This window comes from Pongo pygmaeus, chromosome 5, assembly GCF_028885625.2.
Source record: "Pongo pygmaeus isolate AG05252 chromosome 5, NHGRI_mPonPyg2-v2.0_pri, whole genome shotgun sequence".
Classification (NCBI taxonomy): domain Eukaryota; kingdom Metazoa; phylum Chordata; class Mammalia; order Primates; family Hominidae; genus Pongo; species Pongo pygmaeus.
The window spans coordinates 134,285,037-134,301,892 of record NC_072378.2 but is presented as its reverse complement, the minus strand read 5'-3'; the positions used below and the strand labels follow the sequence as shown (position 1 = coordinate 134,301,892).

The window sequence follows — 16,856 nt, the reverse complement described above, 5'->3', positions numbered from 1 at the left end:
GAGCCTTGAGATACATTCTTATTGTTAATTTTCATAACAAATGTATAAAATACATATTCATCTCATCAATCTTTGGTTTATAATGACATCCAATGTCTTTTATAATGTTAATCTCAAAACACTAAGGTTTTATTATTACTTATTAATATTCAGGCTTTAAAATATTACAGGTTTAACGAAAACTAAAATTTAAGATGTCCAGGTTAAGATATAAATCATATTATTTTCAGCAGTTTGTTATGAAAGAAAACCATCTACCTTTGTTAAAGAATATGACAATTAAAATATTATAAAAATTATATATTAAGGCATCATTCAAATATAATTATATTTGAATAGGTACATGTGTGAATATAAAGGTCCCTTTCTTCAGTTAAAATAAATTGACAGAACAATAAAATGTCTCTGTAACCAATGAGTTCTTTGCTGATTCAGGTACCGGCACTCTATGTACAAAAGCTTGCACCTCCATGAGAGGAGGGATTGCTTTTACAGGGCTCACTTCTGTATCCAGGACAACCAGCACATGGTAAGGTGCTCATAAACTATCTGTAGAATGAATACATTTTAGTATCAGTCATCGAACTATAAAATTAGGCTATGTAGTACAAATACGAAAACTCAGATACTTACTCCAACATCACGTTTATAAATTACATTTGCTCCTTCCAAAGCAATCTTCCTTAAGTTTAAATGACATCTTGTTCTAAAAACACAGACTACATTTGTAATTAGAATGTCCAATGCAACATCACTGTCTGCATCCATTGGGGTGGTTTTAAAATTTAGCTTTCCACCATGAAGATCACATCCTGAGAAATAAAACAAAATAAAGTCACTAAACTTAAATGTTCTGTTAATTCACTTTTCACAAACAATTTTGAAATTGAAATGCAAAAAATGAATCTATATTATTTATTTTTCAAATGTTACTAGAATCAAATCATGTCCCTGGCCAGGCACAGTGGCTCACGTCTGTAATCCCAGCACTTTGGGAGGCCAAGGTGGTTGGATCATCTGAGGTCAGGAGTTCGAAACCAGACTGGCCAACATAGTGAAACCTGGTCTCTACTAAAAATACAAAAATTAGCCGGGCATGATGGTGCATGTCTGTAATCCCAGCTACTAGGGAGGCTGAGGTGGGAGAATCACTTGAACCCGGGAGGCGGAGGTTGCAGTGAGCCAAGATCGTACCACTGCATTCCAGTCTGTGAGACAGAGTGAGACTCTGTCAAAACAAACAAACAAACCAAATCATGTCCTTTCTTTTCCCCACTAAAAATGTCATTTTTAAAAAAGCTAACATGACATCTAATATATTTCAAAATCTAGGCCTAACTTTCATTCCTTAAACTAAAAAGTAACTTTTACTTGCCAGGAGCTTGCCAGACTTATCTCCTGCTATTCACCTCTACAAACACTACGTTCCAGGTGTACTACAGTAATGACAAATCCCCAAATGCACCACGTTCAAGGGTTGGACTCTGGTCCCAATGTCTAACCATTAGTGGCATATAACCCTTCTCATGCAACTTGCTGGTACTATAAAACATATGACATACTTCTATTTCAAGCAGAGTAACTGACTTAAGTTTAAAGCAGCAAAAATATGAATAACATTTACTAACAGACTTTTCTCATTACTAACCATTCATTCATTATTTTCTTTCTGAACACCTATATACTGAAGATAATGGAGGCAAAAAAATGATTAAGGCAAAGTCTTTTGTCCTCAAGGAGTTTGCAAACTTGGGTGTATAGGAGGAGCTCTATCAAATAATTTGCATAATACCATTTTTATCAAGATCAGAATCTTCCAACATGTATTTGCCGACACACCTATGATTTATACAAACAAACAAGCCCCAGTTTTTACTAAGTACGTGACCCATGACCCAGCTAAAAAATTCTCTCTTTGCGTTTTCACACTTCAAAAAACAAACAATGGCAATTTGACTTAACTCACAAAAAGATCAGAAAATGGTAAAAACATACTATAGTTGTCTTTAAAATTCCTTGCAGCCACAATGTAAAAAACTAGTACGCTTTATAATAAGGATTCAAATTATTATATAACTAAAACAGTGAAGGGGCCAAGAGTCTAAATAAAGAAGGTCTTGTTTCTCTGCCTTTCAGTTTCTGATAGAACACAGTGGCAAACCAGACCAAGACTTCTGACACCTCTGTAAGACCATATGGCATTCAATTCTGTGTATCAATTGTACCTCAACTTCATTATATTTTTTCACCCTTATATTCCCATATTCCCTTCAATCTGTGTATCTTTTTGTTTTTCTGTTATTTGTGCATGTTTGAGCTACCTCAAATAATTTTTATGTATGAGGAGTGAGGCAGGGGTGACAATAGGAACTGATGGATTAAAAAGCAGAGGCACAGGGCCAGTTTATTACCACTGGTCTTAAGCACGTGCAACGTCTGACTCACCACTTAATAGCTATCAGAACTTGGGCAAGTTATGTAACCTGTGTCTCAGTGTTCTCATATGTAACATAGAATAGATCATGCCTATCACAGAGCAGTGTTGTGAAAATTATATAATGTATGAAAAGTACTTAGCATATATATCTAGGATATTGTAACAGTAAATGACAGTAATTATTGATGAAATAAGTTCAAATCAACAGGCAGAGGATTTCTTAGCACTACTTCTCATGATTACATTAGAGCCCAGTTACTGAGCTATCTGGACAGCAGCAGGTTTTCTGCTAGGCTCCTGGCTGCTTACCCCAACATCCATTCCACCCTGCCTTCATAATGATCAGAGCTCAGATGTTTAGCTGGGTACAATGTGGCAGAAATAAAATACTATAGATGTCAGCCTCCCTGGCAACAACTGGTATAGCCAACTGGCCACCTGAATATGTTCTGGTCAATGAGACATAAAATAAAGTGGTTATGTATCTTCTGGGAAGTCTACTTAGAGCAACCAACTAAGCCAGCAAGGGCTCCTTTGCCTTTCTGCCCTTTTTCATTCTTGCTGTCTAGAGGTTGGATACGAGAGCTAGAGCTCAAGTAGCCAATTTTGCACCACGAGACAATGAGGTTGAGGATGGTAGAACAACAAGATAGAAGCAGCCTGGGCCCCTGACGCTGTGAATCTCCTTATTATCCCTGTTCTTCTTAATTCTAAGACCTCATGAGTATCAGAGAAAAATCAGTTTCCCTCATGTTGGATTTCTGTGATATACAGCCAAACCTAATCATAACTGTTGCACATCCCTTGAGGATAAGCTACCATGAGGCAACTACTGAAGAAGAAACTTCATTCGAATGAACTATCAAATTTACTATTTTACCTGTTTTTATATCAAACAGGAGAAAACAAATTGACTCAGATTTACTACTTTGAGTTCTACTCTACTCTGAATTTACTATTTTGAGTTCTGCCTGAGGGGACAACACTAAGGACAATATAAGTAAAACTAAGTCAAGAAAAAAAAGGGTAAAGCAAATCTGTGTGAATGCAAAAAAGCAGCCTTGAAATTCAAAACTGGTGATTTTTCAGCATTTCAGCAACTTAAATTTTAAAAATAAGGTCATGGGAATAGTTCATCATAAGTTACTAAGTATTCATATTTTATATTATGAGTAACCTGAAAAGCAGGCTCAGAAAAGATCGCTTTAATAAGAAGTTTTCAATTAAAGATGCAATATAAAAAGTCAATACTTTTTTAAAAGAGGCAACCTACATAAAAGACCACATTTTTCGAAGCATGATAAAAGGCCCACTTGCAATCAGTTCATCTGTCTTGTAGAACGAGAGCACAGAACTGGATATTAACAAAGATTTACTTTCTAAAGCTAAACATATTATATCCCTTTTCAATACGATAATTAGAATGACAGTCCAATGAAACAGACAAATCTCAATGTCTTTTTTTTTTTTTTTTTTTTGAGACCAAGTCTCTCTCTCTTGCCCAGGCTGGAGGGCTGTGACGCGATCTTGGCTCACTGCAACCTCTGCCTCCTGGGTTCAAGCAATTTTCTGCCTCAGCCTCAGGCACCCACCACCATGCCCAGCTAATTTTTCTATTTTTAGTAGAGACAGGGTTTCACCATCTTGGCCAGGTTGCTCTTGAACTCTTGACTTTGTGAGCCACTGCCTCGGCCTCCCAAAGTGCTGGGATTACAGGCGTGGGCCACCGCACCAGGCCGACAAATGGCTCAGTTTCTACAAAGCATCTGATTGCCTAACATGTCCCTTGTATTTTTAAGTGTAGTGACATAATTTATCAATGGGTTAAACAGGTCTAACTAAATATTAGTAGTTCAAAGGCTTAGGTTGTTCTTGAAAACACAGACTTACCACTTTGTTTAAATTAAAACAAGAAAAACAATAAAACAGCTAAAGGAAAGATGGAAATTAATTCCCAGAAGGGAATAAATATTCCAAATTGTTTATGACTATGATGGTACCCACACTTAAACATCAGAATCACCTATTTCCCCTACTAAATTCTAAGCTTCTTGAGGTGAAAGACTGTTTTAGGTCTATATATTCCCATGGCTCAACATCGTATCTGAAATATTGTAAATGTTCAATTATTTGGTGTATGAATGCTATGAAGTCCAACATTTCAAACTTCTAACTATATTAAATTTCTCATCTACCTAGAATTCCAAATTATTTCTTTTAATTCTAAGCATGAAAAAAAAACTGTTAGCAAGGCTGAAACTATTTCCAAAGCCACCTATTTTCACTGAATGCAAAAGAGTTAACAGTCTTTTTTTCCTACAAGCCCTTTGACACAACATTCATGAAAATGCATATACAGTATACCTCATTATATTTCATGGTGGTTTATACATGTTTTTTAACTGGTTGTATAGATTCCAAGGGGAATGTGTTTAAGCAACTCCACCAAAAATACAGCATTTGAAAGTGACATTTAAACTCACAAGGCTATTAAGCCTGCTAATCATGGCACTACCATATATTTAAGATATACAAAAAGGCAAAAAGAACACAATGACCATCTATGTACCTATCATTCAGCTTAAAAAATAAACACTACAATACAACTGATGCCTCCCCATGCTGTTCTTCCAAATCACACCCTCCTCACCTTTCCCTCCAGAGAAAGCCTCTACTTTTAACTGTGGTCTTATTATTCTCATATATTTCTCTTAAACTTGTTATACATACACAGTGTTATGTTCCTAAATCCAATTAATTCTTGATTTTTAAAAGATTATTGATGAATCTGGTTTGCTAATACTTCATTTAGTTATTGGGTAGAATTAGCCTATACTCTTCCTTTCTTGTATTGTCCTTATCTGGTTTGAGCATCAAGATTATACTAGACTCATTAGACAATTTAAGGTGGCTTATTTCTTTTTTCTTTTTTAATTCTCTGGAAGACAGGTTAGAAGACGTTACCTGAAGATTATCTGGAACTGTTTCTTGTTTGATAAATTTTTAAAGACAATCTCTAATTTTTAAGTTAGATTGAATTTAAACTTTTAAATTCAATTTCTTTAAGAGTTTTAAAATAATTCATGTCTGTTTTCTTCAAGTCTATTTTGCTAAATTAAATTCTCCATTTCTTTTAAATTTTAAAATTTACTGGGCATACAATTCTTCATGGTTGTCTTAACAATCTTTTAAAGTCTCTGTTGTAGCCTACCTACCCTTTTTTCATTGTAGTATCATTTATTCCTGCTTTTTATTGCTCTCGTCAATCTTGCTTTTCCACTTTGGTTTCTTCCCAGAACAAACTATCAGTAGCTGATCCTCTCTAGTGAATTTTTTGCCCATGTCCATTGTTTCCTTCCTTCCACAGATTTAATATATTCTTTTTCTAATTTCTTAAATGAAAGTATTTAAGTTGAATACTTAATACTTTAGTTTTTAACTGTCTTTTCTTGTATAAACATTTAAGACAATTATAACCCAGTGTCTTAGGTGTGACTGAAGTTGGATATGTGTTTTCATTATCCCTTAATTCTAATGATATTAAAATACATTTTTTCTTAGACTAATCATTTATTTAGCAGTTCTTTGCATTTACTAGTAATTGAGGAAATGCTAACTTAAAAGAATAAGATGACACTTACTTATATTGGCAAATATCAAATGATGTTGAAAGTGTGAGTAAATCAGTGTTCTCTTACAGTCTGGTACAAAAACTTTCTATAGGAGATACTCTGGCTGTGTGTATTCAGATAATTTAAAATGTAAATATATGTGGAACTATAGTCAACCAGTAACAATAAGAAATAACTGAACTCGTCTGGGCACGGTGGCTCACGCCTATAATCCCGGCACTTTGGGAGACCGAGGTGAGTGGATCACGAGGTCAGGAGTTTGAGACCAGCCTGACCAACATGGTGAAACCCCGTCTAAAAATACAAAAATCAGCCGGGCGTGGTGGTGCACGCCTGTAATCCCAGCTACTCAGGAGGCTGAGGAAGGAGAATTGCTTGAACCCAGGAGGCGGAGGTTGCAGTGAGCTGAGATCGCGCCACTGCACTCCAACCTGGGTGACAGAGCAAGACTCCATCTCAGAAAAGAAATAACTGAACTGACCAAAGTATAATAAGATGATATATTGCAATTTTATTTATAACAGAAACAACCTGCACATCCAATGGAAAGGAACTAGTTAAATAAAGCATGGTACAGTCTTATATAATAGACTACTAATGGAGTTTATAAATTATAAAGCTAGACAGATGTAGAGATGTAGACAGAGGTCCATAATGTTTGCCAGAGTAGAAAAAATTATATGTCTAATTATGAGTTCATTTTGGCTTATGTATCTACATATGCACTTACATAGTTATATCTGCCAAAATGTTAACAACTGTTCTATTCAGAGAATTGGCACAGCAGGGTGACTTTTTCTTTTTTTTAGTAAAGTCTGGATGTTTTAAAATAAAAAAACAAATATATATATGTTAGGTTTAATATAAGAAAAATAGTTGTTCCCATTCTGATTTAAATACAAATACCAATTATTTGCCCACTGCCCAAGGCCTAATATTAAGACATAGTTTGATCAGGTGTTTTGTCCTGTTTCTCAAGGAAATGGCTTAGTGTGATTTGTCAAATATCTTCTCATAAAAAAAGCAAACTTCAAAACTGTAGCCCTTCAGGAAGTGGCATATTTCTAGCTTTCTATTAAAATGCATCATAGAAGTTAAAGCACATTCTTCCCCACTCAAAGATTTTGTGTACAAGAACACATCATCTGTATTTTTGGTCCTCTTTCTAGTGGTATTCAAAAACATTACTCCAGCAACTACGATGAATTGAAACCTTAACTGGAAAACATCGCCACCTTCTGGCTTTTACGACAAATTGCATCAAAGACTACTGCATTTAAAATTTTCCACACCAGGAAAGATATTTAAACTGAAAGGCCACAATAAACCCTGTCATAAAAACGAAGCAAAAATAAATCTAAAATCTAATTGAAAGCCAAGAGAATAAATAAACCTGAGAATATAGAAAAGAAGAATCTAGCTACTTAAAGTATACTCAAGTTGAAGCTGAGGATACAGAGGAATGGGCCTCAAGGTTCTAACCATAAAATTACCATCTATCATCTGAGAAATGGCAGAAGCAGGGGAGGACTGACAATAGACCAATTTGCAAACACAATAGGAACCCACATGGTCTCCTAGAGATAGCTCTTTTCTAAAAGAAAGACACGCCATACAAAGTAACCTCACGTCCTTTATAAAGCTCCCCAAATAGTAGATTAGGAAAGACATTTTGTGTCCCAATCCCAACACGTTACTTGACAGTTTCTCAACACATGCCTAGAATCAAGATGAAGAAAAGCTAACAGTTGCCTTCTAGAACGATGTTCTTTCATATCTGTTTGATAGTATAAAATAAGCCTTATAAAAGGGGGCTCTGACCTAGTGTTTCCATTTAGCTATGTGACACTGGGCCACTTACCTAACCGCTCTCTAAATCCTCATTTTCTCATCTATAAATCGGTGATAATATCACCTGCACCTCACAGGGTGCTTTTAAGGATTAAATATTATTATCCATGCCAAGTATATAGCATACAGTATGTGTTCATTAAATGGTGGCTATTACTGACAGATGGATTCACCAATAGTTGAATATTAATTGTATTATTTAATGAATTGATGCAAAACTTGAGAACAGTTACAGATGAGGGGAAAAAAACAAACAAACACACACCAAGATCATAATAGGTTAGGCAAGGGTCAGCACACTACAGCCAATGGGCCAGTGCCTGTTTTGCCCTGTTTTGCAAAAGTTTTATTGGAACATAGCCATGCCCGTGTATTTCCATAATGACTACGCAGCACAACTGAATAGTTGTAACAAGAACCAAATGAACCACAAGCCTAAAATATTGACTCTCTGGCCCTTTAAGAAAAAGTTTGCTGATTACTGGACAAGCCCAAAGAGGCACTACCAAGAAAATAAAATTTATCACTGACAAATGTAAGGCCCTTATTTTTAATTAAAATGACAAAATGTCTGTATAACATGGTCCTTGATTGTATCCTGGTTTTAACAAATCAGTATAAAAGATATTTGAGAGAAATTTGAGTGATTTGAGTGGATCTGAATAGATTTGAGTGACATGAAATTATGAAATTACTGTTAATTTTGTTAGAAGAGAAAATAGAGTGGTTATGTAGACAGGCTTTTTTTAGAGATGTAGACTCATATACTTGGGGGAATGTCTTGTCTGCAATTTAACTTTAAAATCTTTCACTGTTTGAACTCAGTAACAAATACATTGAGATACAATTTCAGATGACTCTTGATGTCTGGAATCTTGCCACCAAACAAATTTGGATAATCTATTCTAACATACAGCACAGACTTGGATAGTAGTTATCACAGTATTTTAGGGCCAAAAAATGCTGTATTACTGCTTCACCTCTTAACGATTATTAGATCAAGATGACAGAGATTACATCCAACTAAAAAGCTTTTGCACAGCCCAGGAAACTATTAACAGGGTGAAAAGCCAACCCACGGAACAGGAGAAAATATGTGCAAATTATATATCTGATAAGAGATTAATATCCAGAATATATATAAGAAATTCAACCAACTCAGCAAAAGAAACAAATAATCTGATTAAAAAATTAGCAAAACACCTTAACAGACATTTCTCAAAAGAAGACATACCAATGGCCAACAGGTATATGAAAAAATGTTCAACATCACTTATCATAAGGAAAATGCAAATCAAAACCACAATGAGATACCACCTCACTCCAGGTAGAATGGCTATTATAAAAAAACAAACAACAACAACAACAAAAACACCTACGTATTGGTGAGGATGTGAAGAAAAGGGAATACTTTACACACTGTTGGTAGGATAGTAAACTCATATAGCCATTATAGAAAACAGTATAGAAGTTCCTCAAAAAATTAAAAATAGAACTACCACATGATCCAGCAATCCCACTGCTGAATATATATCCAAAGAAAATGAAATCAGGATGTTGAAGAGATTTCTGTACTTCGCTATTTACTGCAGCACTATTTATAATAGCCAAGATATGGAATCAATCTAAGCATCCAACAGTGGAAGAATGGATAAAGAAAATGTGAATATTATTCAGCTGTAAGAAATCTTGTTATTTGTGACATTAGTGAACCTGGAGGACATCATGTTAAATAAACCAAGCCAGACACAGAAAGACAAATTCCTCATGATCTCACTCGTATGTGGAATCTTAAAAAAAAAAAAAAAAAAAGGTGTTATCATCGAAGCAGAAAGTAGAAGAGTGATTAACAGAGACTGAGGAGAAGAGGATGAGAATGAATGGAGGTTGGTCAATGGATTTAAAATTACAATTGGATCGGAGGAATAAGTTATGGTGTTCTATTGCACAGTAGAGTGACTATGGTGAACAGTAAAGTATTGTATATCATAAAATAGCTAGGAGAGGCTTTTGACTGTTCTTGCCACAAAGAAATGATAAATTCATGAGGTGACAGACGTCCTACCCTGATTTGATCACTACACAACAAATCTGTACCTCATAAATATGTACGATATGTACAATCATGTGTCAATTAAAAAATAAAAAACCAGCCTGGGCAACACAGATAGACTCAATTTCTACAACAAATTTTAAAATTAGCCAGGTATGGTGGTGCATGCCTGTGGTTCCAGCTACTTGGGAGGCTGAGGTGCACTGAACCTGGGAGGTTGAGGCTGCAATGAGCTATGATGGCACCACGGCATTCCAGCCTGGGTGACAGAGTGAGACCCTGTCTCAAAAAAATAAAGCAAAAAAAAAAAAAAACAAAAACAAACCTTGGTGACAGATATACGAGTGTTCATTACACTACTCTCTCCACATTTCTGCCTAAAAGTTTCCATAATAATTTCTAACAGCTGTTTAAGATTAGGACTTTATTTAATCATAGGTTATATTAAGACAACATGGGGTTAAAAATGTACTGTATTACTTAAACAAACACATATATACACATAAACTTAGGTTAGATAAGAATGTCCAGACCAAAGAGAGTAATAGCCTTTGCTACTGAAATATCTACAATATCCAGAATTTATCAAATTATTATTTAAAGATATTAAAGATATTATTTCCAAATATCCAAAGGAAAGTACGATGGTGTGAGATATAAAAACAGTGAGCTGTGTGAAGAAAATCTTAGGACATTTAGCATAAGAATGGAAAAACAGTAGTTGTTCTCAAATAACTGAATAAAAAAGAAAATTGAGTCAATTGAGGTCACACGAAAGATCTCATGAAGCCACACAAAAAACCGCATACTTAACACTGCAAAGTGGTGAGCTCCCCAGAAGATACGTGTCCAAAAAGGGAAGGTAGGGCTAGATAATTAACCAACAGTTAGGAGTGGCACAAAACAAGTCTTCTATTAGGTGAAAGATGAGACTAGACTGATGGTTTTTAAGATTCCCATCTAATTCTAAAATCCCAGGAGCCTAATATATTAGATGAAGATACATTCTAGACAAATGTAGGAATTATACAGTAAATTTCCATTTTAATTCTAGAATTATTCTGTTAGTTTAGATAAATTATCATCAATTCTGAACTCCTCACTTTCCCTTCAGCATGGCATGCATTTGTGTTCAAAGGGGCAGTAATGGGAGAGAGTTAGATGCACTAAGGTCTAACAGTTGAAAACCTTGAACTTGTTTGGCAGGGTGATATTCTATCATGAGGACATTTTTATGTCTGGCCCAAGAGCTTATACTTTAGGAGTCAGTCCACAGGGTTGGCATTTTTATAGTCTAGCCACATGAAGAAAATTTTACCAACAGTTTGCCTGGCCATAAAAAACCTTGTATCTTCCAAAGAAAAAGACTGTATATTTTACCACCCGTAAAACATTTAACAAATGCTTAAGTGAAAGCAAAAGTATTTGATGTATAAAAAGCATCATTACATTCAGTTAAACAGAAAGTTAAACTATCTTCATTACATATGTCTACCTACTATCTATGAGACTCAATCTAGATATTCAGTCTGAAGACTCTTAAGCAGGTAGCATTCATGTGAATAATTTTGTATCAAAGTGAATTATGGTTAAAAAAATCTATATTAAGAGAGCTACAAGGTACTATTTTTTAATGGAAATTAGTCAACAACTCTGAGGTCGCCAGCATCTATCTACTAAAAAAAAAAAAAAAAAAAGAGTGTATTTTATGCTTCAGTCAATGACATTATTTGTAATGGTGTCTAAAAGGTGATGGGGAAAGATTTAAATGATACTGATTTTCTGAATTGCTGCTTAAGAAAAGATAAGTTCAATGGCTTACATTCTCATGCAAAAATTCTGGTTGAAAAAATGAAATATTTTGCAATATAAGAAGATATAATTGAAAACCTGTCTCATCTTAATAATGTTTAAACAGTAACCTAGTTAAGAGTTCCACTGTTTCAACAAATACTAAAATATATCTATAAAGTAAGAAAACTTGGATGCTGGCCAGGAGCGGTGGCTCACGCCTGTAATCTCAGCACTCTGGGAGGCCAAGATGGGTGATCATTTGAGGTCAGGAGTTGGAGACCAGCCTGGTGAAACCTTGCCCCTACCAAAAATACAAAAATTAGCCAGGCACGGCAGTGGGCGCCTATAGTCCCAGCTACTGCGGAGGCTGAGGCAAGAGAACTGCTTGAACCCAAGAGGCAGAGGTTGCAGTGAGCAGAGATTGTGCCACTGCACTCCAGTGTGGGCGACAGAGCGGACTCCGTCTCAAAAGAAACAAAACAAAATAAAACAAAACAAAAAACTTGGATGCTAAGACAGTAGACATGAATTGTAATGGAAGCTACACGACAGTGGACTAGTTCTGAACTGCTCCTGTTCTCATTTGTAAAACACAATACCATTTACCTCTCATGATTGTTTTGAAGAATAAAAAATCTCACAAATTTTGATAAGCTCTATTAAAGCAATGTATTAGTCAATGCTAACAATAATATTAACTAATATACTATTGTGGATAAAGGAAAAAAGTGTATTTTACTGACTACAACCTTACATTTGGAAATTCAAACGCAGAGATGAGAAATTTGGCATATGATTCCTTACTAGATAAAAGCAAGTTTTATTTTGGATAGATTTCTTAATATTTCAGATAAATTGTCTAAGTACACAAGATTTAAGGATGATAGCATGTCATTTTCTGATTATATAAGAAATACTCAAACAGTCACCTGGCCAGGCAGATCACGAGGTCAAGAGATTGAGATCATCCTGGCTAACATGGTGAATCCCCGTCTCTACTAAAAATACAAAAATTAGCTGGGCGTGGTGGCACGCACCTGTTGTCCCAGCTACTCGGGGGAGGCTGAGGCAGGAGAATCACTTGAACCCAGGAGATGCAGGCTGCAGTGAGCCGAGATTGCATCACCGCATTCCAGCCTGGTGACAGAGTGAGACTCTGTCTCAAAAAAAAAAAAAGAAAATAGTCACCCATAATCCTAACAGTGATAACTGCTTTTTTCCTGTGCTCATATAAGCACACGGTTCTAGGCTCTAAATCCATATATTTGTCTGTGCATATGAAATAAGATTGGGATCGCACATGCTGTCTTACCTAGTCACCAAAGGATTTTATAAAAATCTTGGACAACCTGAGATATGAAAAGTGGCAATACTGAATTAATTGATTTTCCTTGAATACTAATGAGGGTGAACTTTTCAAACACAGTCGTGTGCTGCCTAACAATGTTTTGGTCCAGGTGTCCATAATATTATAATATCGTACTTCTACTACACCTTTCCTATGTTTAGATACCCAAATACTTACGATTATGTTACAACTGCCTACAGTACTCAATAAAGAAACATGCTGTATAGATTCACTGCCTACAAGCAATAGGCTATAGTACATAGCCTAGGTGTGTAGTAGATTCTACCATCTGGGTTTATATAAGCATACTCTATGATGTTCGCACAATGACAAACTCACTTCTCAGGACACATCCTTGTCATTAAGCGATGCATGACTCTATTACTAACCATTTGTATTTCTTTAAAGTTAGCTGCCTCCTATCTTCTGTTCATTTTCCTTCTAAGATTTCTTATTGATGTATGGAAGCTCTAATATATAAAGAATATTAACCTTTTGCCCGCTTAATCTAATTCATTCTGCTGAAAATGATTTATGCCCACTTCTACATATGATCCACTCCCACTTGTTCTACAGCTCAGCATCACCTTCATTCAATCAATTCTATAACAATGAACTGGAAATCTAAGCATTAAGACCCATACTAGGGGATAGGGACCTGGTAGTGAACAGACTCGGTTCAGAAAACAGCAGATGTTCTCAGCTGAGTTAAGAGTAGGAACTGCTTAGGTCTGAAGAAAGAATCAGCATGGCTACGGTGAGAAAAGTGAAAAGGAAAGTGGCATAAGACTAGGCTAGAAATGCAGGGAGGGGTCAAATCATGCCTTCTATGCCACGTTCAGAATTTTCATGTTTATCTCAAAAGTAGTGGTTAGCTAAAAGAGAAGCAAGAACTGACATCACATATTTGCATTATAAAAATGTATCACCACCACTCTGCAATGGGAGGACGGACTGAAAGAGAAGAATGGGTAGCACAGCAGTCCAGGCAAGATGACAGGACGGACCACAGTGGTAGTACTGTTTGAAAATGCAAAGTAGCAGACACAAGACAGACAGTTTTAGGAGACAGAGTGAACAGAATTTTCTGATTGATATGGGGATGGAAAAAAGGGAGATGGAGAATGACTGCAGGTTTGTGGCCTAAGATACTATTTACTAAGATAGGAAACACTGCAGAAAGGGCAGGTTTGCAGGGCAGATGAGAAAAGTAGGAGGGGTTAACAATCCGGTTTTGGACATTTTGAACTGAAGGAACTTGTGAGACATCCAAGAAGAGATACGGAGCAGTTAATCAGCTAAAAGTCCATTGCTCAGGACAGGTCTAGGTTAAGACTGGAAATGAAAATTTGGAAATCCTAGTACAGAAGGTAATTAAAACCATCATGGGTGAAATTTAAAAAATCAAAGGAACTCAGAAATCTGATCCTCAATACTAAGCCAGAGTGTCCCTATTCTGAGTCCCATTTGGTCAATGGTAATGTTACTATACATATTTCTATCACAGCAGTTTTCCACTCTACAAACTATGGTAAAATCTTTCCTATTTATAGTCTCCTTGGTAGACAATAAGCTCCTCAGAAACATGATCAAATCTTCTTTATTTCTGTACCCCAGCCTTGGCATAGTTCACAATGCGCCATACACATTCAATAAAATGTCTGCGGAGTTTAACTGTAAGCTTGAGGTTATTAAAAAGCAATGTTTACTTACACACCCACACGACACACACACAAACGCACACAGGCACATACGCTCTCTCTCTGTTTCTCTTTCTGTCTCTCTCTCTCAAGTTGAAGAGCTCAGCAGAATGCTTGGGTTAAATCTAGACTCTACCACTTATTAGCCAAATGACTGCGGGTAAGTTAACACCTTTGGGCATCAATATCCTCCTCTGTAAAATAAGGCAGATAAACAGAACCCATGATGGTGTTGTGAAAATTAAATTTCATATAAAGCGCTTGGCACAGTACTTGCACATGATAAGCATTCAAATGTAGCTGTTCTTATTGTTACTATTATAATATCTCCTTTCTTCATCTTCTATGGACGGAGAAATGTTCAAAAATGGAAAGGATTTCTAGTTACTCACTGCAGTCCTCAAGCTTTGGCACACAAAAACAAATCATATTCCTTCAAGTTTAAACGTAAGTGGTAAAAATAAAGAATACAACTTTGATGTATCTGTTAAGTGAAATGAGTACTGAAAAAAGCACTAAATTTAACAGTGAATTAAAAAAAAAAACCCACAAAACTCCAACAATAACAAAACCATCAAATCAAAGCAAATAGTTGTTGATCATGGGGTTCTTTTTTGGTGGTGCTGAGGGGAGTGGGGACAGGGAAGGTGGCAAACGAAACAGGAAAAGACTGACCAAATCTACTACACCTTACGAAATAGATATTATGCTAAATTTTACTTCATTAGGTACCTGCAAAAAAACAGGAAAATTAGAAGCATAATGGGTTTGGATATTAAATTGTGATACAAGTTTATGATGTTCATTTCATTTAAATTGTAAGGTATTTGTTTTCTTGAGCAGGTCTTATATGTGTCCCTACTTCCCATATTACGGACTATAATTTTAAAAGCTAAAAAGTTTCATCTCTTTACTGAGAAGTCTGATATTTGTCCTAAGCTACTGTAAGTGACTATGATTTGTAAGACTAATTTAGCCATTAAATTAATGCTAACAAAACAGCATAATTTTTAAAAGATTATTATTTTCATTTGCAAGTATAAATGTTAATTCACTAGGGTAGCTAAAAGACTGAATAAATCTTCTCATAAGTTGGTGTCAGAATTGGCATGCATCAAGATCAAGCCTCTCTATATTCTGATTTATTTCAAGGGTGTGAATGCAGGGCTCAAACTTGAAGCACTGATAACTCATCAAGAATTTAATCAAGAGAAAGTACTGCATGGGGAAAATACAACGGGTGAAACTTCCTATTTTCATAGTTTCAACTGTTTTTATAGAGTTACCCCTCATATAAAATGCTCTAGCATAGATAACCTGTTTAAGGTCTATGTCATGCACAAATGCCATTTTAAGAAAAGGAAGGTCAGATTATGAAATTAGCTACTTGGGAAAATCAAACAGAGTTCAGCCGGGCGCGGTGGCTCACGCCTGTAATCCCAGCACTTTGGGAGGCTGAGGAGGGTGGATCACGAGGTCAGGAGATTGAGACCATCCTGGCTAACACGGTAAAACCCCATCTCTACTAAAAATACAAAAAATTAGCCAGGAGTGGTGGCGGGCGCCTGTAGTCCCACCTACTCAGAGGCTGAGGCAGGAGAATGGCGTGAACCCGGGAGACGGAGCTTGCAGTGAGCCAAGATGGTGCCACTGCACTCCAGCCTGGGAGACAGAGTGAGACTCCGTCTCAAAAAAAAAAAAAAAAAAAAAACAACCAACCAAACAAAACAAAACAAAAAAAACAAACAGAGTTCAAACATTTCTGGTTTAAAAAACAGTACAAAATATACTTAAAACAAACATGATTACATAATGAACACTCTTTCCACATGTAAACACCATTAGGAATTTCTTATTTTATTCAGAGCTTGTCAGATCTGAGTAACTGGTTGAAGGGTGCGTCACTCAAAAAAGATAAACACAGAGACCTTGGCTAGAGATCAGAAGAAAGCTATACATTTTTAAAACCTGAAATTACGGTCTGTGAGAAAGTCAAGAACACTACCACAACAGTAGGGTGAGTAATTTAATGATAATATAC

General features: G+C 35.9%; 1 protein-coding gene across 2 annotated transcripts in view; it reads right to left on the bottom strand.

The window, feature by feature from the left end:
- TBPL1 (TATA-box binding protein like 1) overlaps positions 1–16,856 on the bottom strand; it is a 37,097-nt gene that overhangs the window by 8,275 nt on the left and 11,966 nt on the right. For both annotated transcript variants that reach the window (XM_054490406.2, XM_054490407.2), the window contains exon 2: positions 634–812. In XM_054490406.2, coding sequence (XP_054346381.1) covers positions 634–768 — 135 coding nt within the window. In that variant the 5' untranslated portion in view covers positions 769–812. The remainder of the gene's footprint in view (positions 1–633; positions 813–16,856) is intronic.